Raw genomic sequence first — 22,930 nt, 5'->3', positions numbered from 1 at the left:
AACTAGGGCTACCCAGCCCTCCTCTCTGTCAAAATCAAACCAGTGAATGACAGACTGACAACGCCCTCTTAATGTCGCCGCTAGCACCCACGTGACTCCCATTTCACATCACCATAGCAACCAAACAAATGAAAACCCAGTGATCATTAAAATTCAATACATTTAATTATGACTCCTACAAGGAGGAACAAGCAAAAGATACAGGTAAGCAGATGTGTCATTGGATAATGGCAGGTCATGTATCCAAAAACATTAAGAATCAGGATACTTTCTTAATCCCTAAGGAAATTATGTGGGTTACAGTTCCTCCAAGAAGAAATGGTAAAAATAGCAACAGTAACAGACTAAACTCCAAAAAATATATACAATAATATAATATTAATTAGTCAGTGTCAGTTGTTGATTTGTCCTGTTCTCATTGTATGACGAATTATGATGTCTGTTTAGTAGCCGTTTGCATACAACGTTTGCATACAACGTTTGCATACAACGTTTGCATACAACGCATACGCTGTCTCTCTCTTCATGTGTGCGTGTGTGTGTGTGTGTGTGTCGGGGGGGGGGGGGGGGGGGTGGGAGAGTGTGTGTGTGTCTCTGGAGTGTGTTACTGAGGCGTGCCACCACCATCGGTATGGTTTGATTCTGCAGATGAACAAAAACGTCTGTTTCTCTCATACATCCCTACATTCGGTGTGTCTGCTGGTATTGTGTTAGACAGGCCGGCCTCCACAGACACAGCTTTGGCCCTGAATCCTCGTAACACACTGCTGAGCTTCAGCCTTTCTTCAACTGTGAACCGTTTTTTACCTCAAAAACGGTTTCAAGAAGAGTGTCTGTGCTCGTGCAGAATGCTTCTACGTGTCTTATCGTTCTTTGCAGAGCTCTGAGCACCCTTATCTATGAGCTCAGAGACCAGAGCATCAGACTCACCCTGAAGGCTGAGTGAAGGCTGAGGTCTGCCCTCAGGACATCAGGCCGATAGATACTTCTTGTTGTTGCTGTTACTTTTAAGAACAGTGTGCCCAGCTGTAGTTTTTCATGTCCAAATCCACAAACTGGGAGACAGTGCAGCTGTGTTTCTCCTGTTTCCGTGTCCACCTGCAGTCAGCCTGGTTTAATATGAACTTCGCTGTAGATTTTATCGAGACATGCAAAATAAAAACAAATAATTTCAAAACATTTCTGCACTAAGATAAGATAAGATGCAAAAGTGCAAAGTTATGTAGCAGAAATTAGAAAACACTGGAATGCAATAAAATAAAATAAAATAAAATAAAATACTATATACAATAGAATAAAATAGAAATACAAATGCTATATACTATATATTTTTCTAAACACAGCGTCTCTGTGGCTTTTATACCCCTAAACACACTCTGCCAAAAATCAGTCCACCCCAAGGATCGGGTCCCTGACACAAACAAATCATATTAATGATCAAGGAGCTGACCTCACTGCGCATTGTTCATTCAGTGGTGCTAGTTTCAGTCATTATGCAAATGTCTTGTTTATAAGGTTGGAAACCTGCAGTCAGCTGAGACTGTAGAAGTCACCTGATGATGAAACGTTTCTCCCACTGAAAACGTCTAGATCAGGGGTCCCCAATCCCAGTCCACGGGGCCGGTGTCCCTGCAGGTTTTAGATGTGTCCTTGATTCATCACAGCTGATTTAAAAGGATAAATTACCTTCTCAACATGTCTTGAAGTTCTCCAGAGGCCTGGTAATGAACTAATCATGTGAGTCAGGTGTGTTGACCCAGGGTGCGATCTAAAACCTGCAGGGACTGCAGGGCCCTCGCGGACTGGGATTGGGGACCCCTGGTCTAGATGAACAGAATCAACTTTTTGGGCTGTCCACGTTTAATGGAGTGACAATAAAGAAAAGTATCTATTTCAAACTTTTTCCTGATGTCTCTCATCCCCAGAGACCGACGTTGTTCCTTTTCAGGTTTCTGCAGGAGAATATTCACTAAACCTGGAGTGTTTTCAACGAAAAGCGATGCTGCTGTTAGTTTCAGAACCTCAGACTGATGGTGTGGGAAACAGAGACCTCCAAAATAAATATAAAAAGTGTATATAGCATTAAAATATCGTTGCTGTTCCTTTTTTCGTACATAAACAGGCTTCGCGTTACTGTCTGTTGCTTTGAGGCCTTCAGACACAAAAACAGAGTTTTTGTATTGATCTTCTTTAAGTGTATTGATCTTTAATCTTCTCAGCACAGCATGAAAGAGGTGGCAAAATGTTTTCTTGCACGCTTTCAGCCAAATCTGCACCACCGATTTATATGAGTATCATTTTAACGCGTTATCGGTGGGGATCACTCCCATTGCTGAGTTCGTGATCGGACAGACTTCCTGTGTATCGTTGAATAAATATAGACAGGTTGCGATTTCATGCTTTTTTATTTTAAATACATATAGATATAATACTATTTAATTATTTTCATGTGTACGAAACGGCGGCGTTTGGATTTTGTTTTTAGGTGCTATTTGCAGTGTCGTCGTGACGTTGGACGTATGAAAGTGCGTGATGACGCTGCGTGGGGCCGTTTTCCCTCCTCGTTGACAAAGCTGTGCGGTGGATGTTGAGCTAAAGCGCTTCCATCGCTGAACTTTCTGACTCTGTAGCTTGGTCAGTGTGGACGGAAGGCAAACAGAGAGGCGGGTGTCACATTGGTGTTAAAGGTCAGTGTCTTTTAAAACGTTTCTTTTGTCTGTCTTAGTTTTGTTTTGCTATCGTTCACTTAGCCGCAAAGCTAGCTAGCTGCTTAGCATTAGCTTGACGCAGGTAACTCGTAACAGTGATTAAACTGCGCGCCCGTAAACATCCAGGACAACGATGAGTTTGTAACGGGGTAATCTAAACATTTACACCGTCCTCTTCACCGGGCGACGCGGCTGTTTGGTAGCTCGGTGTGTGTCGGCTAGATTCACGGAGCTAACTTGTTGTTAGCGGGAGCGGAAATAATGCTACATGACTTCACCTGCGGTTTGGAGCTGGTTTGGTCTGGCTCGGACTCGCCCGGTTAGGAGCCGGAATAGCACCTACTGTAAACCCGCCCAGTTTTTCCAACATTAACGTTTGTGTTTCGGATGTTTGTGACTAACCGGCGGATCAGCTCGGTTAGCCGCACGTGGAGGCGAATCGAGGTCGGCGAGAAATGACCGATAGCGTGATAATGTGCTCACAGAAGTCATTAGAACAAGGGTAAGGGTAAACGCGTGCAGTTTCCGTCAGCTGGGGTCATTTTGTACCCGTGAAGCATTTAAAGAATTCCTCCTTAAATGCTTCCTGACTGGATTCGTGGAGCGAGATGAAGATCAGAGGTTTGACTCAAGGCTTCATGTGTCTGTTTCCATCCCTGACAAAGAGAATAAATGAAAAACATGATTTGAAACAAAACAACAAACCACAGCTGGAATCAACACCTGGCGTTTCTTGTGTGTAAGAGGGTCATGTCACACACGCCAAACCCTCATTACAGATGAACCACAGTAAAAACAAGGTGCGAATATTGAATGAGTAAAGGTATAAAAGCCTCGCCGTCAGTGAATGTGTGATTTTCAGTGTCTCTGTAGGAGAAATGCTGTTGCATGTTGTTCGAACATGTAGAAAGAGCCCAGAGTTAATTATCCAACACAAAGATTTGTTTTTCATCTAAAACGCATCAGAGCCGATGTGTCGTGTGTCAAATGTACTCAGAGGAGGTCGAGAACACCTAACCTGCACAAAAGATGCTTTAGAACAGGAAGTGCAGTGATTTCTAATCAGGAGTGAGAGCAGTCGTTGTCCTCGTGTTCTCAAATATACACAAGAAGACTTCATCGTAACACTGTAGTCACAGGCCTAAATCACAGGATTGTGAGTACTGTTGTAATTAAATTCCTTCCCACAAACACTTGCTGAAGGGCACTCCTGCACACAGAAGCAGCGTTTGCACTGATGAGCAACAACAGGACAAAGCTGAACACCACCTGATGGTGTTCCTCCATAAAAGCTGTAGAGCTTTTGGTCCGAGCTTTGCAGCGGCTGAGTGTAAGTGTGTTCCTGTTGTAGAGAGTAACACTGCAGATGCTGAGTCCCGCTGTTCTTCTGCCTGTAACAGTTGCTGCATGTGCAGTTTAACAGCTGGATGGAGCTTCTGGTCTGAACCAGTGAGAGTGCAGTTTCATGGTTGGACACGCTCCTCTGTCGTCACGTCTGGGTTAAAAACAGAGCTCGGCATTTCCTCTGGTTCCGGCTCCTCCATCCAAAGACGTGACACTATGAGTCATGCTCATTGGCTCTTCTGAAGTCCTCTGTGGATGTGAGGCTGAAGCCAAAGTTCTGTTTGTAAATGTGGTTTCTCAGAGCAGAAGCTGATGTCTGTCAAACATTTAATTTGAGTGACGTCAGAGAAGTTTTCCTCCTGCTGTTCAGAAGGTTTTTACTCAGCTGGGACACTAAAGTGTCTTTAAGGCAGGATCTACGGTCATTGTGTTACCTGCGGCAGTAAACCACACCCCTAAACAGACATACAAGCTAAACCTGAAAGATCCAGTGTGGGTTTAAGTGAAGCTGTTGCTCTCCATCAGACACCACCAACACGGCAGCAGAAAACAGAAGCTGCACATCTGCTGCCTCGATCGGTTAGTCGGTGGGACTGAAGATAAACGTTTGTGATCTAAACTGTACGGTGGTGTTTGTGTCCACAGAGACTTATGCTGTCCTGCTAGCAGGGCAAGATGTTCAACAAATCATTTGGGACGCCCTTCGGTGGCGGGGCGGGAGGATTTGGCACCTCGTCCACATTCGGTCAGCAAAGTAAGTGAATTTCTTTTTGTACAGGAGCTCGATACCTCGGGCGAGTCAGAAATGCCAAATATCCAAACTAATGTGGAAGAAACGATGAGAGCAGCACATCATTAGGATGTTCACACACACACACACACACACACACACACACACACACACACAGAGTTTTATTACGCTTCAGTTTGAATTCCTGAAGCGTAATGGAGATTCAAATTTACAAAAACAAAAGTGAAACGTCAGGAGACAGTCGATGTTTTCACTATCAGCAGACTGATCATTGCAACGCGAGGGCCTGCGATAACGCAGAGACTAAATATCTCACAGATAGAAAAACGTAGTTCCCTCTGATGGAGGTGGACGTGAATCATCGTGTCTTCATCTGGTCTCTTTTCTCCAGACACGGGCTTCGGGACGACGGGAGGCTTCGGCACGTCTGCGTTCGGGGCGACGACAAACACTGGAGGACTGTTTGGATCCACGCAGAATAAACCAGGTTTGTGTTTCATTCAGCAAACATTTTTGTGGTGCTTCAGAACTTCTCACACACACACACACACACACACACACAGGTTCATAAGGCACCGAGTGTTGTTTAGTGTGTTTCAGTGTGCATAGATGAGATTTTCCAACAATCCTAAACCGCACCTGAACGCAGCTCGGCGCTGTCTCCGATGAATTCATGTGGTTTTTCAGTTTTGCTTTGTTGATGTGTGCTCGGCTGCAGAGAAACTGTCGGTTCAAAGCTTCCTTTCTGCTCTCGGCCTGTTCTGTACAAATCCAGTAAAACGATCCTTCAGAGGCGGCTCAGTCATGAGGGGCGTGTCTAAAGAAGGAAAACTCGTAAGTGCTGACCTGTCCGTGTTGCTCCTTCAGGTGGGCTCTTTGGGTCCAGCACGTTCAGCCAGCCGGCAACTTCCTCCACCAGCACCGGCTTCGGTTTCGGCGCAGCGAGCGGCACCTCCACCAGCCTGTTTGGCAACACTGGCACAGGCACCACCGGCGGACTCTTCTCCCAGCAGAACAATGCTTTCGGCGCCAAGCAAGCCACCTCGTTTGGAAGTGAGAACCCTCCAAACCCTCACTCTCGTTTTTATTAAAAACGATAAATCCCCGCAGCGACGACAACGAGAGAATCAGAAACTTAAAGAACAAAAAGCATGTTTACAGTTTCGTTGTTGTGGATTTGAAGCTGCTCCGACTCTCCTTCTGTTCGCCCTGTAATGACGTGAACTCTCTCTTCAGGCTTCGGGACGAGCACCAGCAGCAGCGGCGGCCTCTTCGGCTCCACCAACACCACCTCCAACCCGTTCGGCGGGGCTACGTCCCTGTTTGGAGGTTCGGGGTTCTCCGCCACTCAGCAGCCGGGAACGACCGTGAAGTTCAACGTGAGCGACTCTTCTTCCCCTTTAATCGTCTTTCTGCTCATTCTCAGACACTTCGTCTCACTGTTTTTATGCTCTGTGTTAAATTTGTTTTCCCTCCTTCAGCCTCCGACAGGAAGTGACACAATGGTGAAGGCGGGCGTGACAACGAGCATCAATACGAAGCACCAGTGCATCACTGCCATGAAGGAGTACGAGAACAAGTCTCTGGAGGTGCGTTTTCACTCAGCTGGCTGCGGCTCTTAAACGCAGCCACTAAAAACTCAGTTTTGTTGTTTGACGATGTTGTTTCTTCCTCTCCCTGCAGGAGTTGAGGCTGGAGGACTACCAGGCGGGCAGGAAAGGCCCAACCAACCCGATGGCGCCGGGAACCGGCAGTCTTTTCGGCCAGGCCACGGCCACGTCCAGCGCCACCACCGGCCTCTTCGGATCCTCGGCTCCCAACACCAGCTTCTCCTTCGGCCAGAACAAGAGCACCTTCGGAGGGCGTAAGTAGCTGTGACGTAGAGCCCACAAATAATAAGAAGTGTTGACGAGAGCAGGTGAAGTGACGTGCGTGTGTGTCTGTTCAGCAACTACCGGCAGTTTTGGCGCGACCACGGGCGGCCTGTTCAGTCAGCAGACCCAGCAGCAGGCCGGCAGCCTCTTCAAGCCCTTTGGTGCGACCACCACCGCCCAGAGCACCGGCTTCTCCTTTGGAAACACCAACACGATAGGACAGGCCAACACCAGCAGCATGGTGAGATTAGCTCCGCCTCACTGTTTGTGACACGTTGTCATCAGGTTGAGTTTGGTTGCTGCTCATTTTCACACAATTTCACTCCTGCAGCCCCAAAAAGTAAAGACGTGTTTGCAGGTGGAAACCAGCAGACGCGGCTTCACTTTGATTCAGTTTAGTTTTTGTTTAGCAGCCAAAGCACGCGCTGTCGTCCAGTGATGGGAGTAACGCCGTTACAAGTAATGGTGTTACTTTTTTCAGTAACAAGTAATCTAACTAATTACTACTTCTATCGTTACAACGCCGTTACAGTTACTAACAAGAAAATGCAGCGCGGTCGCGTTACTGTTTTTCAACAAACAGACGGTTGAAGCTGTGTTCAACTTACAGCAGCTTATATCAGCTGCAGGAAGTATCTGTAAGTAGTCTGGACTCTACAGCTTTAAACAGCTGCGCTCCTGCGGACAGCGATCACTTTCTGCCCGACGATCACTTTTTGGCACAACACCTGGAGCTCGGGGGGCAAAACAATCACATGCTGTTTGACCGCGGAAGAACAAAGTAGTCATGGTAAGACAATCACATGACCACTTCAAGATGACAAAGCAACAAGGTGCCAGTTTATAAATTGTGTTGATCGGCCAGTAAAACCAGAGTCATGATAAACATGTTTTTCCTCAATAGTTTCGTCACGTTTCTCTAAGGACAGCGCAGCGAGCACGCTCTGCTTATGAGCAAAAAAATAAAAAAACAAAAACAGCCCGTTGGTGTTGGTGGAAAAATGCACGATGTCGACCAATCAAAAAATGGCAACATGACATTTTGTGTGGCGTCTTGTTGAATGCAGAACAGCTGATTGTTCTGTAAACAGTTTGAAATGGTTTTTTAAAAAAAAGGTCAAAGGTAAACTGCTGCAAATAACTTCGTTTGCAAAACGTGTGGATATGATTTTAAAACTGAGGATTTATATTTGCATTTAAAGTTATGAAATATGATCAATAAACCTGTTTGTGGTTGTTACAGTAAAAATAACTTTTTCTACTCAGATTTTATGTTTTTGTCTGATTTTAGATCAGTTGTGTTAATACAGTTTGTCAAAATGAAAACATGACTGTAAATTGAGACACGTGAGGCTGTGCTGATGAGACCAAACAAAGTAAACAGTTTTTAAAGGTGAAATGTGGAGGAAACATCAAAACTAGTCAAAAATGGCCGATTATACCCGGGACCCCAGAGCGTTAAACATTGTTTTTTAAAGTAAAGCAATAGTTACTTTACAACTAATTAATTACTTTTAGAATCTTGTAACTCAGTTACTTTTTTGAAGAAGTAACTAGTATCTATAATGACTTTTTCAAAGTAACTTGCCAACGCTGCTGTCGTCTCAGTTCGACGTTCAGCTGCCTCTGCGTCGGTGCGGTGCAGCATGTTTTCTCTTGACTCTGAAGCTGTTTGAAGTCACAGTGAGGTTGTTTGGATGTTTCTTCAGGGTTTGTTTGGGAACACGGCGGCGTCTCAGTCGGGCGGCTTGTTCGGCTCAGCTCAGACCAGCACCGCCACTGGTTTCGGGACAGCCACGGGCCTGTTCGGCCAAACCAACACTGGATTTGGGAATGTCGGCACTCAGGTTGGGATCAGAGCAGACCCATTATTGTCCAGTTGTGAATTATTTGTGTGTGTGTGTGTGTGTGTGTCCGGCGTGCAGCAGCTCCTCCCCTCATCAAACTCTTGTTTGTGATGCAAACAACTCTGTCAATACAGTTTGAATGAAGCACAGACGGTCTGATTTCAGTCTGAAGGACACGGCGCTTCGTTCGTGTCCTGCCTGTGTGCTCTGCTGTTTGTGAGGACAGTTTGATATAAAGAAGCAACGACTTATTCTTTATTCTATGAAAGCGGGGAAAGAGATGGATGATCGAATGCAGCAGGACGTGTGCTGCAGAGTTTCAACCGCATGTACAACAAAGATAGAAGCTCAATAACATCGATTTTAATGTCTTTACTGGTAGAAGTTAGCAAGTCTGTTAAACTAACACGTTTAAGCATCATCCGTGAGCAGAGCTGCTGTTAACAATCTGTGAACTTTGACCTGTTAACTGTGAAATAAATCAGCGATTATGGTTTTTCATAGTGAAGTGACAGGAGGACAAAACTGTAAAAAAATAACTTATCGTTTACGGATCTGTTTGGGTTGCAGCTCAGTGTGAGAGTCTTACCCTGCACCCTCACGGTTAAAGCAGAGTTAACGAGTGCGCCTGTTTTCAGGAGGATGCCTTTAATGACTCGGAGAACAAATATTCCAGAGCACGCGGGGAAGCTCGTGTGTTTCCAGGCAGATGCTTCTTTGAGCTGTGCGTCACTGTTACGCGTCGTCTTCTCTGAGCACTCGCAGCTCTTTTGTAGTCCTGAGTTTAAGTTTGAATGATCCTTTACGTATCCTGTGACTTTGGCTTCTGCAGCAGAGTTTATTCGGTAACAAGACAGCCGGGTTCGGCACCACCACCACCAGTGCCCCGTCCTTCGGCACCACCACCGGCCTTTTTGGGAACAAGCCCACCCTCACACTGGGAACCGGAACCAACACCTCCACCTTCGGTAAGTCGGCTGAAAATATGTAACGATGTCGACGTTTCTGCGCCTCCGGCTCTTCAGTTCGTCCTGTTTGATTGTCTGGCTGCAGGTTTCGGTGCAAACCCTGCTGGAGGAGGACTGTTTGGGAACAAGTCCACCACCGGAGCGCTGGGGACCGGACTGGGAACCAGCTTCGGTACAGGTAACACACCCAGTAACCGCCTCGTTGCTTTAACTGGGACACTCACCTCTGCTCAGTCAGCCAGAAAAAAACTCAACAGTCAGTTTGTCCACATCTGTGTGTCCAGCAGTCGGCCCCGGGCAGACACTGTTTGGCAACACCCAGAACAAACTGGGCACCGCGCTGGGAACGATGGGAACGTTCGGAACAACGGGATTCAACAGTGGAACGAGCACCCTGGGATTCGGAGCGACGCAGCCCGTCGGTGAGCAGCCACATGTTTTAGAGATGAGGACAGATTAATGCTTTAAAACGTCATCATTTAGTTCGTTCATGTTTGTTTTATGCTGCTGGTAAAAATGTGCCTCAAGCTGACCTCCGGCTGCTGTTTCACGTCCACACTCGCACACGTGGAGCGTTAACGTCTTCTCATTTCCAGCCCTCACAGATCCCAACGCAGCGGCTGCCCAGCAGGCCATGCTGCAGCAGCAGCTCAGCGTGCTGGCGTACTCGCCGTACGGAGACTCGCCGCTCTTCAGAAACCCGCTCTCAGACCCCAAGAAGAAGGAGGAGGTAAGGGTGACGTAGCCGATGAGCTCCAGCTGCTCATGTATGAAGTTATTTTTAAATTGTATTGAGATCCAAAGATGAGGATTTGCTTTCAGTTTGAACTTCACTGCAAAGAAGCCGTCAAACTGGAGCTTCTGCCCTGCATTAGGCTCCGCCCACACTAACCCAGACAAATTTGAACGGCCGCCGTTTTCTTTGTATTTATTACACGGCGTGCTGCGGGGAAAAGCCTGTTCTAACGTTTGAGTCTAAGGTTTATTTTTTTAGCACCTGACGTCTTTTTTACTTCTCATCCGTAAATAATCTGCTCTTTCACGTGATTCAGTTTATTTTGAAAAGTCTCAACAGGATCTTGATCTTTATTGTGAAAGGTTTATGTGGAACATAAACAAGCGGACACGCGATGCTGTTACCGTCATTGTTGCTAACGACAACGCATAAAAACAGGCGCTTGTCCGTCTGTAGTGTGGTTATATTAAATATAAGAGAAAGAACTTTGAGAAATTAATAATAACTACAGTGACCATCAAAACCATGAAAAATATTGCTGTAAACAGTTTATTTTGCGACACAACAAAACAAACGATAGACGTTTTTATATCGTTATCCGATACATTTCGTTATATCGAACAGCCCTACTATAAGGCGCACTTCAAATCCTTTAATTTTCTCAGATGTCGACAGTGCGCCTTATGTATGAATCCTGGTTGTGCTTACTGACCTTGAACCGATTTTATGTGCTACATGGTGCGCAGCAATCAGTCAAAATGTTTTAGTACAACTTTGCTAAGCTACGAAGCCGCACCACTTGATGGATTGTCGGAGCATTAGGGCAGCTGTAGTCAGGAGCCTCGCTGAGTAATCTGGGTCCTAAACTCTGTCCACTTCTGATCCCAAAGTCAAACGAACACTGCAGCATCACTGAGAGTTAAAAACTGTCTAAATTCTTTCATCTTTGACAAAAGGATCAGCGTTGCTGCTTTACCAGGTGTAACAGTCAAATTTAACATCCAGGCATCCATGAAAACGGAATTTATTACATTTAACAGAGTTAGAAGTTAGCAAGAAGTTAGCTCGCTAGCTTCCACCTAAACACGATATAGCATGTTCTGACTGAGAGATTTCTGTCAAAATTCAAACGTACAGCTCTGCTATCACTTCCAACATAAATGAAGACAGAAAACTAAACAGCAGTGACGTTTGTAGGGTTACTGAAGTTTGTCTAGCTGGTATATAATGTTGTGCTATGTGACCGCTAGCGACACAGCTATGTTAGCATAATATAAACAAGCTAACTTTTTTCCACTCAATAAAAGTTAACGTGAGTGTTCTCGATGGTTAAACAAATGCAATCGCATGGCAGGATGCTGTAAAAGGACCAAACTTCAGTCAGGAGAACAACTGAGATAATCCATCCACAATACGAGGTTAGTCATTAATATACTGCAACAACACGGGAACAGAGCAGCTGTGAGAGGATTCAGCATTAATGAATCAATGGTACAGAAGTGGAGGAAGTGCAGTTTCTGGCTTTCCTCATCTTCCAAACGTACTTCGTCTCTTCGCGATTACTGTCATTCGGCATAATTTGCAGCTGCTGCGATGCTTTCGACCAAAACAGGTGCAGCTTGATGACACCGTCAACTTGTTGTTGTGGTATAGTAAAAATCTGTTTAGTTTATACCGCCCACGCCTAGTTTCTTTTTTTTGCTGCCGTCACGGCGGTTTCACTTCCTCGCTGTCGGTACCTCGTCTAAACAAACCGTTGGGAGGCTCCGCCCCTCACCGGTGACGGGAACGTAGAATTTATGACATAAAGTAATACAAAGCTGTGAGGTAAATTGTAATCTGCATCTCTTCTTTGTTCTGACAGCGCCTGAAACCGACCAATCCGACGGCTCAGAAGGCTCTGACCACGCCCACTCACTACAAGCTGACTCCGCGTCCTGCGACCAGGGTGCGGCCCAAAGCGCTGACGTCTTCCGGAGCCTCCAAGTCGCAGCTTTTTGACGGCCTGGATGACGACGAGCCGTCGCTCACAAACGGAGCCTTCGTGCCGAGGTACGCCTCCGCTCGCCACGCCTCCGCTCGCCACGCAGCGGCAAAGTTAAATACGACCGTGCGCATGCCGACAGGTAACGCTGTCCGTTTCCTCCACAGGAAGAGCATCAAGAAGCTCGTCCTGAAGAACCTGAACAACAGTCAGTACAGCAGTCCTCTGAACAAGGAGAGCGACGACCTTGCCTCGCCGTCAGAGTACCCACAGAACGGACACAGGTCTCGCCACGTTCCTATTGGCTGTCACGTCTCTGAGAGTCAAACGTGTAACATGACCGTAGAAACTGCAGCGCTGATTCAGGCGTTTCCTTTCTCTCTCCTCCCCTCGCCATGTTCTCCTATTTGCAGCCACGTGGAGGAGGAAGAGGAGCAGCTGAGGAGGGTGGCGGGCCCCGGCAGGCGGGCCGACGACGACCCGGAGGTCACCCAGTTCTACGTCAACCCCATCGCCAAGCCAATCCCACAGGGCCGCGCCCACGCCAGCCTGCAGGACACCATCGGCGATCTGAACATGCACAAAGGCTCAAGGAACGGCCTCGAGGTCAGAACCAGAACAAACAAGCGCGTCGTCGCTAGCAGAGAACGACCGCCACAATAACGTGGTCACGATATCGGATGATGAACTAGCAGCTGTGAGATTTAACCACGAACACGAAACTAACCGCCGATTTAAGCTGAGCTGCAGAATCAGCGGCACAAATAAATCAGTGTTCGAGTCCCGAACATCAGCTGAACAAATTAGAAACATTAATCACGTTTCCGGCTCCTCGTTTTCTTCACTGCTTCTAACTTTTACATTTTCCTGCCACCTAGTGGCCCGAGGCGGCACAGCACGCTACAATCACGGTTCCTAGTTCAGTTTTGCTTTTTGTTTTTTCAGCTGAGCAACGATGACGTGTCTGCGTCCTTCGGCGAGGAGTCTCTGCAGGAGGAGCGCGAGGAGGAGCAGCAGCTGTCCCAGCAGTCTCCGCACCCTGCAGGTAACTGAGCTTGCTCGCTGATTTCAGCTTCCGTCCACGTTTCCTTCGCTGGTCAAAGATGCACGTTTGCTTTCCTGTTTTCAGGCATCGTTCTGAATCGTGTGGGCTATTACACCATCCCCTCCATGGACGAGCTCGCCGACATGGTAGACGAAAACGGGGAGTGCATCGTGGAGAACTTCACCATCGGCAGGAGAGGTACCGCCTGCACACGTGTGATGTCATCCTTCAGTCGTACGCTAACAGGTTTGAGCTGAAGTCGGCTCTGATTGGACAGCTGTCTCACCGCTCTTCACCGATCTGCTCTTTCAGGTTACGGCTCCGTCTTCTTCCCCGGCGAGGTGAACGTGTCGGGACTGAACCTTGACGAAATCGTCCACTTCAGACGCAAAGAGGTCATCGTGTACCCAGACGACAAGAGCAAGCCGCCGGAGGGGGAGGGGCTTAACAGGTGAGCGACAGGAGGTGACGGGAAACCTTACAAACCAAAACGAACGTCTCAAAGGAAAAAAGATTTCAGTTTACTTACAGGATTCGTTCACCTCTCACTTTTCTAAAACTAAGGACGGCGCTCGCTGCTGGCCAGCGAGAAGAAAAATCCCCCCTTCCCTATTGGTGGAAAAATTTAGCATATCGACCAATCATGAAATGATATGGCAACATGTGACATCTGGTTGTTTAGAAAGAGGAAGTTTAGGGGAGAGTGAGTTTTGAGATGTGTTGTTCAGCGTGTGAATGTGTAGTTAGTGTTTTGACGTGCACAACGAAGCAGGCAGCTCTACACACTGAGGCGACTGCTGAATGTCACCGTTCTGCCACCGAAGGCAGAGTATGATGTAAACACTGCCTCCAGGTGGGAAACAGGAAGTGATGTGCTCTTCTGTCCTGTGACAGTTTTATGGAGTGGCACAAATCATTTGTGGCAGAACACTGAACTGTTCTATAAACAGGTTTAAATGGTTAAAAACACTTTAACTGCATTTTTAGATGAATGGATTTCTGCAAAACGTTTGCGTCAGTTTTTAAAATTTCTGTTTGCATTTCAAGTCGAAACCATGAAAATGGTTTGTTAAACATGTTTGTGGTTGTTGGAGTAAATCTTACTTTTTCCTACTTGGATTTTATGTTTTTGTCTGATTTTGTGTTAAAATGAACAATGATACCAAAGGAAACGAACAGTTTTTAAAGGTAAAATCAAAAGTGGTCAAAAACGTGTGATTATACCCTCGACCTCAGAGGGTTAATCAACCTGTGGCGTTCTGCCTCCGCTTCCTGTCCTGATGTGGATCTGTGTTTTCGCAGGCGAGCGGAGGTGACTCTGGACGGCGTTTGGCCGAACGACAAGACGGCCTGCACCCAGATCAGGAGCCCCGAGCGTCTGAGCGACATGAACTACGAGGGCCGGCTGGAGAAGGCGTCGCGCAAGCAGGGAGCTCGCTTCCTGGAGTACCGACCTGAGACCGGGTCCTGGGTGTTCGAGGTCAGTTTGTTGGAGCACGCTCGCTGCCCGCCGCTGTGGAGTGTTGATCTGATGAACATCAGCACAGTCCTCGTTTACGATCGTTGATGTTTGAATGTTTTCAGCGGCTTCAGATCCACAACACTTAGATAAAAATAATGAGTCACTTCTGTTTGTGTGGTTCTCAGGTGTATCTGACTCCTCCCTCTTTATTCCTCAGGTGGCGCACTTCTCCAAGTACGGCCTGCAGGACTCGGACGAAGACGAGGACGTCCCGCCGAAAGCCGAAGCCAAGAAGCTGAAGACGCTGACGACGCTCCCTCCCTCCCGGCTGCAGCAGCAGCAGCTTCCCCCCTCCCAGCAGCAGGTGGCGCCACAGGCTCAGGTAGAGCAGCCCGCGCCCCCCCACACTCACCCTCCTCCTCCTCACTGATGCCACTGATTAAAGGAGTGTTTCACCCAATGGTGTCCTTGCAGGTCGATTTTAACCAGACTTTCAGTTTTTTGTTTTTAAGTTTTTTGATCATTTTCACTCTGAGCAGCGTCGGCACTCTGCCTGATGTGGAACCAGTTCCACCAGTGGCTCCGTCACCACTGATTCGTGGATGCAGATTACACATGACCTATGACCCTGGCTTCTCTCGCATATTAATCATTTGGGAAATGTTGGACAAAGGCAGAACTGGCGCCACGGCGCCGCCGGCAAGCGTGTGACATTTTCCGTTTTAAATTCTTTTACTGTCAGACGTCGGTGATTTATGAGTGAAGGAGTTGTGTGACATAAAGGTCAAAGGTCAGGAACAGAGCTGCTGTAATGAAGTCTGAGAACAACGAGACGCATTCAGGAGTTTTACAGGATTAACGAAGGAAGTTCAGCGTTAACGATGACAGAGGAGCGAAGAACGGCGCGACAGAATCCAAAATATTTATATTCAAAGCCAAAAACTTCTCACTTTTTCCTTTTACCGATAAACTCTGGGAAACAAGAACAGACACATCGAGCGCTGCGATCGCAGACGCTTGATTCTCCGAGAGTCAGGAACAGACGACGGGCTTATCACCTGTGAGGGTCGCGAGGTGAAAGGTCGGGTCAGGTTTACAGAAGCCGTGAAGTAGAAGAAGAATGCAGCGTGTCCACAGCTCAGACAAGCTGCAGGAAGGAAGGTGTTCAAGGTGTGGGGCGGGGGTCGTTTCGGGGTCAGGGTTCTTTGGAGGATTTAAAATGGTCAGTTTTGTTTGTAGCAGCGCCCGAGGGTCATCTCGCCTCGCTCATCTACTTTTTGCTGTTTTGTGTTGTGATGTTTAGACGCTGACAGACTGTTTGATCTTTGGTAAACAAACTCAGTTTGAGGGAGATTTTTATAGAAACCTGATTTAATTTGTGACAAAATGTAACATTTTCTCGTTGAAATGAATGAAAACAAATAAAGTTAATGAAGACATTTGAACTTTGGTCTGTAAACTTTGTGTGAAGATGGTCGTTACTCCAGAGAGAAGCTCGGCTCTGATTGGCTGATAAAGAGGAGAACCCGCCTGTTTTATTCCCACCTACTTTGACAAAAATAGGTCGATGCGTGCTCGCTCGATTCAGACGGTTTTATTTTTACTCATCTGAACGTCTGAGGTTGGAACACGAAGAAGAGACGTTCAAACGTTTGTCCAGGATCCAACATGAAGGTGTGTTAAAGTAACAAAACCACAGGTAACATAGAGGCGGGGCCATCAGGTGGCGCGATCTCTGAACTCCGCCCACATCGTCTATGAAGAGCGCGCTCTGTAAACTCTGAATATGAAAACTCAGCAAAATCACTGCCATGTCTGTTTGCCTTCAGTCCATCGCCATCATGGAGCTCCAGGGTGGCGCCATCGAGCTCGACAGCGACATGGCTGACATCACCCAGAGCTTCCCGACAGAGAGCATGCTGGGAGGAGAGGAAGACGGCGACCTGCTGGCGGGGGAGACGGACACGACGATCTCCAAGCTCGGCGGTCTGGCCTCCTCAGAGCTCGACGGCGTATCTGCAGCCGGCCACATAGCCTCTACACTGGGCATCAACCCACACGCGCTCCAGGTACAGCTATGAGCTCCGCCCACAGGAAGTGCATCACAAGGCCTGTTGTTGTTTTGGTGAATAATGCATTTAATACATAATGTTATATAAATGCAATCATTAACGTGACTGGTAGGAAATGGTTTGAGTCACGCGGCGATCCGCTCTGACCTTCTTTAGTAAACATGTTTAAACATGTTTCAGACGTGTGAGGCTACATCAGGGGGTTACCGAGGCAACCAGAGCCTGTTTACTTCACTCAGTTTGTCTCGTCTTCAGATCATGAAGGCGTCTCTGTTTGCTGAGGACGACGATGACACCGACATGTTCCACGATCACGCGGCGATGAAGGTTTCCACGGATGTCTCGTCTCCTCGCCTCGTCCTGCCGGCCGCTCAGGGCCGACCCTCTGGTACGAAACGCCCGCTCGCTCCCTCACAGTTTGAGGCTTCAGTAAAAATGGCGGAGACGTAATCAAACTTCTGTCTCTGCAGTCGGCGGCCTCCTTCAGGCTCGGTTCACCTCGGGCCTCTCTCAGCTGTCGGACTCTCCCCGCCCTCTCCTTCCTCCATCACGGCCGTCTCCAGCCGGCGTCGAAGCCCCCCGCTCTCTGCAGTGGGCGGGGCCTGGCCCGTCCCCCTTCATGCTGCCCTCCCGGACTCCGGAGCCTTCATTTAGGACGGTTGGCGTTCGGCGGCTCGGCGGCCCCGTCCCCCTCAAGGAGTCGATCACTCACGGGAAGGTTGGTGCTCAGGAGGTCGGAAACACCTCGAGTGCTCAGAGTGACATCACGTGTCACTGAGTCCTATTAACACTTAGAAACCCAGTTTAGAGGTCAGAGGTCAGAGTCTGTAAAGCTTCATGTGAACGGCAGGTTTTCCCCCGAAGCTCAAAGTCGGGCCGCTGTTTTTCAGGGAGGTTTACTGATGGACACCGGGCTGTTCGCCGTGCGCTCCTTCCGGGTCGGGTGGGGTCCCGGCTGGACGCTCGCACACTGCGGCAGCCGGCTGAGCTCGCCAACGTCCAAGCAGTTCGAGCACCAAGAACTGACGGCAAAGACGGACTTCAGCTTCCTGCCGAAACCTGCCAGGAGCAAACCGTAAGAGCCACGAACACGCCGCACGCCAACACATCAGCCAGGCTGCGTCTATAGTTACCATGACAACATGGCTCCATCATGTAAGGTGAACCGTACAGGCACATTTGCATCTGCCTGTACGGTTCACCTTGATGTAATGTGCTGTTGATCTTAAATGGTTTTACTTCCTCGCCGGCGAGCAGGGCGAGGGGCGCGCCCTCCACAGATCAGCTCCATTAAACTGCTTGATTTGGTTCTGCAGACTCACAGAAAGCCCCTACAAGGTAGTGGTGGAGCAGGTGGTGGGTCTGGAGCCTCCCAGAGGGAAAACCATCGAAGAAGAGGAAGATGAAGAGAGCCAGGCGGTGCTGCAGCGCCCCCTGGAGATCTGCCTGAAGCACAGCGTCGTGGAGGTCCCCGACAGCTGCGCGTGCCCTGCGGTGCGACCGCGGCCCGGCGTGGCGGCGCTGCACGAGTATGCCGAGTGGATCGCCGAGCTGAAAGACCGACGAGGCGACGCTGAGCGTAAGTGATGACATCACAGCTGAAAGCTGATGCGTTGGCGTCGACGCCGGTTTAAACGCTCTCTCTGCTGCAGCGCTGCTGGGCTACTGGGCCGAGGTCTGGACTCTGTGTGAGGCGCTGTGGGGCCGGCTGGGCCCCTCGGATCAGGAGGCCGAGGTGCTCAGCGAGTACGAGCGGCAGCTGGAGAGGAGGCGGAGCTTCTCGGCCTGGCTGTCCCGCGGCGCCTCCCACAGGGTGGAGGAGGAGGTGGTTTTGGCCGGGAAAGGTCGCCATGTCGACGCAGTTTTCAGCTACCTGACGGGAAACCGCATCAGCGAGGCGTGCCGACTCGCCCAGAAGGAAGGTGAGGTTCACTCGCTCAAACAGGAAGTAGCAGCGATGAGTCATGAATGTGGCGCTCAGTAGACGCGGCGACACGTTTCCAGTCTGTAATCAAACCTCAGACTGAACTTTGTGCGTCCAGGAGACCACCGTCTGTCCCTGCTGCTGTCTCAGGCCGTGGGCTCTCAGTACTGCAGGGACCTTCTCGCCCTTCAGCTCGCCGATTGGCACCGCATGCAGACCGACTGCTACCTGCCCGAGGAGCGACTCCGCATCTTCGCTCTGCTCGCCGGGAAACCGGTATGACACCATGTCACACATGCATTATCTTCTTCTGTGGTGTTAGTGTCTGTGGTGAGTTAGCGCCACCTTCTGCTAGTTTTGGCGCATCACATCCTACCAGCAAAGAATCAACTGTGTGTAAAACAAATAATTTCATGAGCGTCTCTCGTGGTTATTCAGTCACTCCAGATGTTCCAGAGTCGTTTCATCCATGTTAATAAATTAAAGCAGTGTGTGACGTCAGGGCTGCAGAGATCTGCACAGCCTCAGTTTCAGCTGTGGTTGGATGCTGACGGTGTTCTCTGCAGGTGTGGCAGTCCACCGACTCTTTGGTGAACGTGTGCGCCGAGCTGGACTGGAAGCGCTGCGTGGCGGTCCACCTCTGGTTCATGCTGCCCCCGACTGCCTCTGTGGCTGACGCCCTCGCCAGATACGAAGCCGCCTTTCAGGTGAGCCGCCGTGATTTTCTGTTGACTTCATTTCTGCCTGTCGAGCGTTCAGGTTACATTTACGCTCGTAAAGCTAAAGGGCGGAGTGTGCAGCGCGGTGACGGGTGTAGCTCGTGACCTGCTTGTGTTCGTGCTGATCGTTGTTTCTGTCCTGCAGGGCTCGTGTGAGGCGGGGAAGTACGCCTGTGCACCCCTGCCTCCATACCTGGAGGCGGAGCAGCCAGATCTGGAGGAGGCGTCCAACCGGCCGCTGTACGACCTCTGCTTCCACCTGCTCAAACTCTACAGCGACAGGTAAGCAGGCTTCAGCCGCTCGTTGGCTAAAGTGTGCAGAGCGCCAATTTAACGCTTCTCCTGTCGCCCTGCAGACACTACGGCCTGCAGCAGCTGCTGGAGCCTCTCGCCGTCACCTGGGAGCGCCTGGACTACCGCCTGAGCTGGCACCTGTGGGGCGTCCTGCAGGCGCTGCACTACACCCACCTGAGCGCCCCACGGCAGGGCCTCCTCCACGCCAGCTACGCCGCGCAGCTGGAGAGCGCCGGCCTGTGGCACATGGCCGTCTTCATCCTGCTGCACATCCCCGAGCACACGTACGTTCACCGCGCCGCCAGCACTTACGGCGTTTCTTCAGCAGCTTGGCTCCGAGCCAAAGAGAGCGACTCGGATCTTTGAATCCTCCGAGTCTCGTGGAAACAGCTGATGGCGCTCAGCTGATGGCACTCCGGCCCACTTTGTTCTGTGACGCCGTCCTCTCTTTAGATCTCAGCTCGTTATTTCCTGTCTGATCTTCTTCTCTGCGTCTTCAGTCAGAGGGAGCGAGCTGTGAGGGAGATGCTGGCGCTGCACTGCCCCCTGCAGGAGACGGAGGACTCGGTGCGCAGGGAGCGCTTCCTGACCGAGCAGCTGCTGATCCCGGAGCAGTGGATCCACGAGGCCAAGGCCACCCGAGCCCACCGCGACGGCGACAGACACCAGCAGGCCCTGCACCTGTACCGAGCCCGATACTGGAACCAGTGCCACCGCCTGCTGATCCAGCACCTGGCCTCAGGTAGACGCCTGTTTTCACACGCCGTCTGAACCACGTCCTGCAGTCAAAAAAGACTCCTCTGATCTGAATAATTAGCATCATTACATCATTACATGGTTACAGTAAAGTTCCGGTTGGTTAAAAAACACGATGAGCTGCATTTTTTTCATTCATGAAAGTCTAAAAAGCCGAGGGCGCTCGAGTCCACACATCGCCATGGTTTCATGTGTGAGTTCAGAGATTCTCTCGCTCCCCCTCTCTCTCTCAGATTGCATCATCAACGATAACCACGACTACCTCCTGGAGTTCCTGGAGGGTCTGGCGCTCCCCGAGCACTGCGCCACCATCCAGGACTGGGACACAGCAGGGGGGGTTTACCTCGACTACATCAGAGTCATAAAGACTCTGCAGGACATCCAGCAGGTACCAAACGCCCTCTGAGTGTTTCTGATTCTCAGCTCGATGAGGGCGACCGTTCTTTGAAAGTAAAAGTACTTCATTAGGATACTTATTGAAGTATAAGCAGCAAAGTTACTGTAAGTATAAAAGTAGTGATGCAGTTATTATAATTCTAAAGTCGTAGAAACATCTCTGACGTCTGCGGCGTTCACACGAGGCGGTGACGATGTGATCGCAGCTCGAGCTCATTTCTGCATTAGAGTGATGAACACGAGCAGCATCGACTAACTGCTTCACGCAGCACGCCGTGGTTACATCCAACAGTGTTTGGAGAATCTGGAGTAAATCTGAAAGCAGGGCTGTGAAATGTTGTAAAATGCTGTGAAATGCTGTAAAGTCTTCACGTGTTTGAGTGACTGTTTTGTCCTCACGCCGAGTTTGATCTCGTGTTTCTGTCCTCGCTGTCAGATGGAAAACGCCGGCTACGAGCTGGAGCGTCTCTACACCGATGTGACGTCTCTCTGCAGCAGGATCGAGCTCCTGCCCTGCCGCACCGCTAAAGACCGCCTCGCCCAATCAGGTAAGAGAACGACTGCATCTTTGTCCTGATTGGCTGATGTCAGACGGAGGGGAGGGACAGAAACGAGCAGTTTAAAGTCTGAACAGCTTCCGCAGCTACATCAGGTGATCTAACAAAGCCCCGCCCCCTGGTCCCCTCCTTTTCTGCAGAAATGGCGAAGCGCGTGGCGAACATCCTGCGTGCGGTGCTGAGCCTGCAGCAGGGCGATACGGCCGACTCCCTCAGCATCCCGCTCGCCCAGCTGGCGCCGCACATCAGCCGCCTGCCGATGCCCGAGGACTACACGCTGGAGGAGCTGCGAGGCCTCACGCAGTCGTACCTGCGACAGCTCATCGTCAGCCAATGAGAGCGCAGGGCGGGACGAGAAGCTTCGGCTGCTCGAACGTCTTGAAACTGACACCATAAAAGATGAGGCGAGCCGTGTGTGACCTTTAACCCCACGTCTGTCAGTCTTTTAGCTTGTTCTCAGATTTAAAACCAAACAGGAAGTGACACGAGATTTGCAGTGACATCATAGATACCAGTGAGAGAAAAAAGGTTCAAATACTTCCTGAGTGATCATCAGAATTTATTCTTCACTTTATTTTCAATAAAATAAAACGACCTCGAGCTCCGGCGTGATGAAGGGCTGCAGGTTTGAATCCCTCCACCAGAGGCCGCCGACGTTCCTCTGCAGGAACCTCAGGCTGAGGCTGGAGGTGATTTTTCCCATCAAACCACCTTCAGTTTAATCGTTCAGGGTATTTGTTCTTTTCATTCTTTCATTAGTTTCTCCTGAAACATCAGGATCATGTGATCAGACTCAAACCTGCTGACTAAATATTAATAAACAGGAAACTGGGGGAAGAAACGGGACAGTTCAGAGTAAACAAAGCTCAATCTTTAACGTCCAGAAACGCTCCCCGCTGACAGCAGTCTCCTCCCCTTTCTGTTAAACTCCACGTGACCCCAACTTGTTTGACCTCTGACCTTCAGAGAGCGGGTCGACGTGGTGTTTCCCCCTCGGTGGGTTTAGAAGCGGCCGTCTGTGTGTGATCAGAGCAGGTGGCGGCGGATGTGTAAAATGTTGACGCTCTATTTTTGTAGGTGTGTTTCTGTGTGGATGTAACTCAGATCGTTAGTGTCGCAGCTTTAAAGTAAAGAGTTTCCTCCCAAAGCGAGCCGCCGGCCCGAGATTCACTGTAATTATATAAATATTGTATATTTTTGGAAATCAAACGGGAATATCAGGTCGTTTTTATCCCTCGATTATTATCAGATTGGATCAAAGTCTTTGGAGGTGAAACTCTCTGCTTACTCATTTATTTTTTCTGTTGTAGATGAACGCCAACGATGTTTTTGTTTTTCAACGTGAAATCGGTTGGACTGTTTGTCTGAAACTGACGTTTACTCAGCGATGCTGCCGTGTGTGTGTGTGTCTGTGTGTCTGCTTGTTTTCCTCATGTTTGATATTTTTAATAAAGTCAAGTAGAAATAAACATGTTGTTTCACATTATTAATGT

General features: G+C 49.2%; 1 protein-coding gene across 3 annotated transcripts; it reads left to right on the top strand.

The window, feature by feature from the left end:
* The first annotated feature begins 2,539 nt into the window (after positions 1–2,539).
* On the top strand, positions 2,540–22,906 carry nup98 (nucleoporin 98 and 96 precursor). 3 transcript variants are annotated; one of them, XM_087847571.1, is made up of 35 exons: positions 2,540–2,687; positions 4,698–4,806; positions 5,195–5,290; positions 5,671–5,856; positions 6,040–6,182; positions 6,285–6,392; positions 6,487–6,667; positions 6,752–6,918; positions 8,387–8,524; positions 9,357–9,492; positions 9,578–9,670; positions 9,780–9,914; positions 10,089–10,222; positions 12,093–12,280; positions 12,380–12,496; positions 12,626–12,818; positions 13,158–13,257; positions 13,342–13,455; positions 13,570–13,708; positions 14,560–14,737; positions 14,937–15,101; positions 16,549–16,788; positions 17,047–17,179; positions 17,262–17,509; positions 17,682–17,866; positions 18,108–18,370; positions 18,444–18,713; positions 18,834–18,991; positions 19,282–19,422; positions 19,580–19,716; positions 19,791–20,012; positions 20,229–20,470; positions 20,718–20,872; positions 21,317–21,428; positions 21,578–22,906. In XM_087847571.1, the coding sequence occupies exons 2-35, from the start codon at positions 4,728–4,730 to the stop codon at positions 21,772–21,774; spliced, it is 5,493 nt and encodes a 1,830-aa protein (XP_087703697.1). In that variant the 5' UTR covers positions 2,540–2,687; positions 4,698–4,727; the 3' UTR covers positions 21,775–22,906. The 3 variants fall into 3 exon arrangements, with proteins under 3 accessions (XP_087703697.1, XP_087703696.1, XP_087703698.1); XM_087847570.1 differs by having other exon boundaries at positions 9,777–9,914; XM_087847572.1 differs by lacking the exon at positions 8,387–8,524 and having other exon boundaries at positions 9,777–9,914.
* Positions 22,907–22,930: the final 24 nt, after the last annotated feature.

This window comes from Neolamprologus brichardi, chromosome 10 (assembly GCF_056152115.1).
Source record: "Neolamprologus brichardi isolate AB-2024 chromosome 10, ASM5615211v1, whole genome shotgun sequence".
NCBI lineage: Eukaryota > Metazoa > Chordata > Actinopteri > Cichliformes > Cichlidae > Neolamprologus > Neolamprologus brichardi.
The sequence above is the reverse complement of the archived record's forward strand: the minus strand, read 5'-3'. Positions and strand labels throughout refer to the sequence as shown.

Coding starts and splice junctions, on each gene's coding strand:
- nup98 (XM_087847570.1), top strand. CDS start 4,728: ATGTTCAACAAATCATTTGGGACGCCCTTCGGTGGCGGGGCGGGAGGA. Junction 9,493..9,577: donor AACCAACACCTCCACCTTCG/GTAAGTCGGCTG, acceptor GTCTGGCTGCAG/GTTTCGGTGCAAACCCTGCT. Junction 16,789..17,046: donor TCAACCCACACGCGCTCCAG/GTACAGCTATGA, acceptor TCTCGTCTTCAG/ATCATGAAGGCGTCTCTGTT.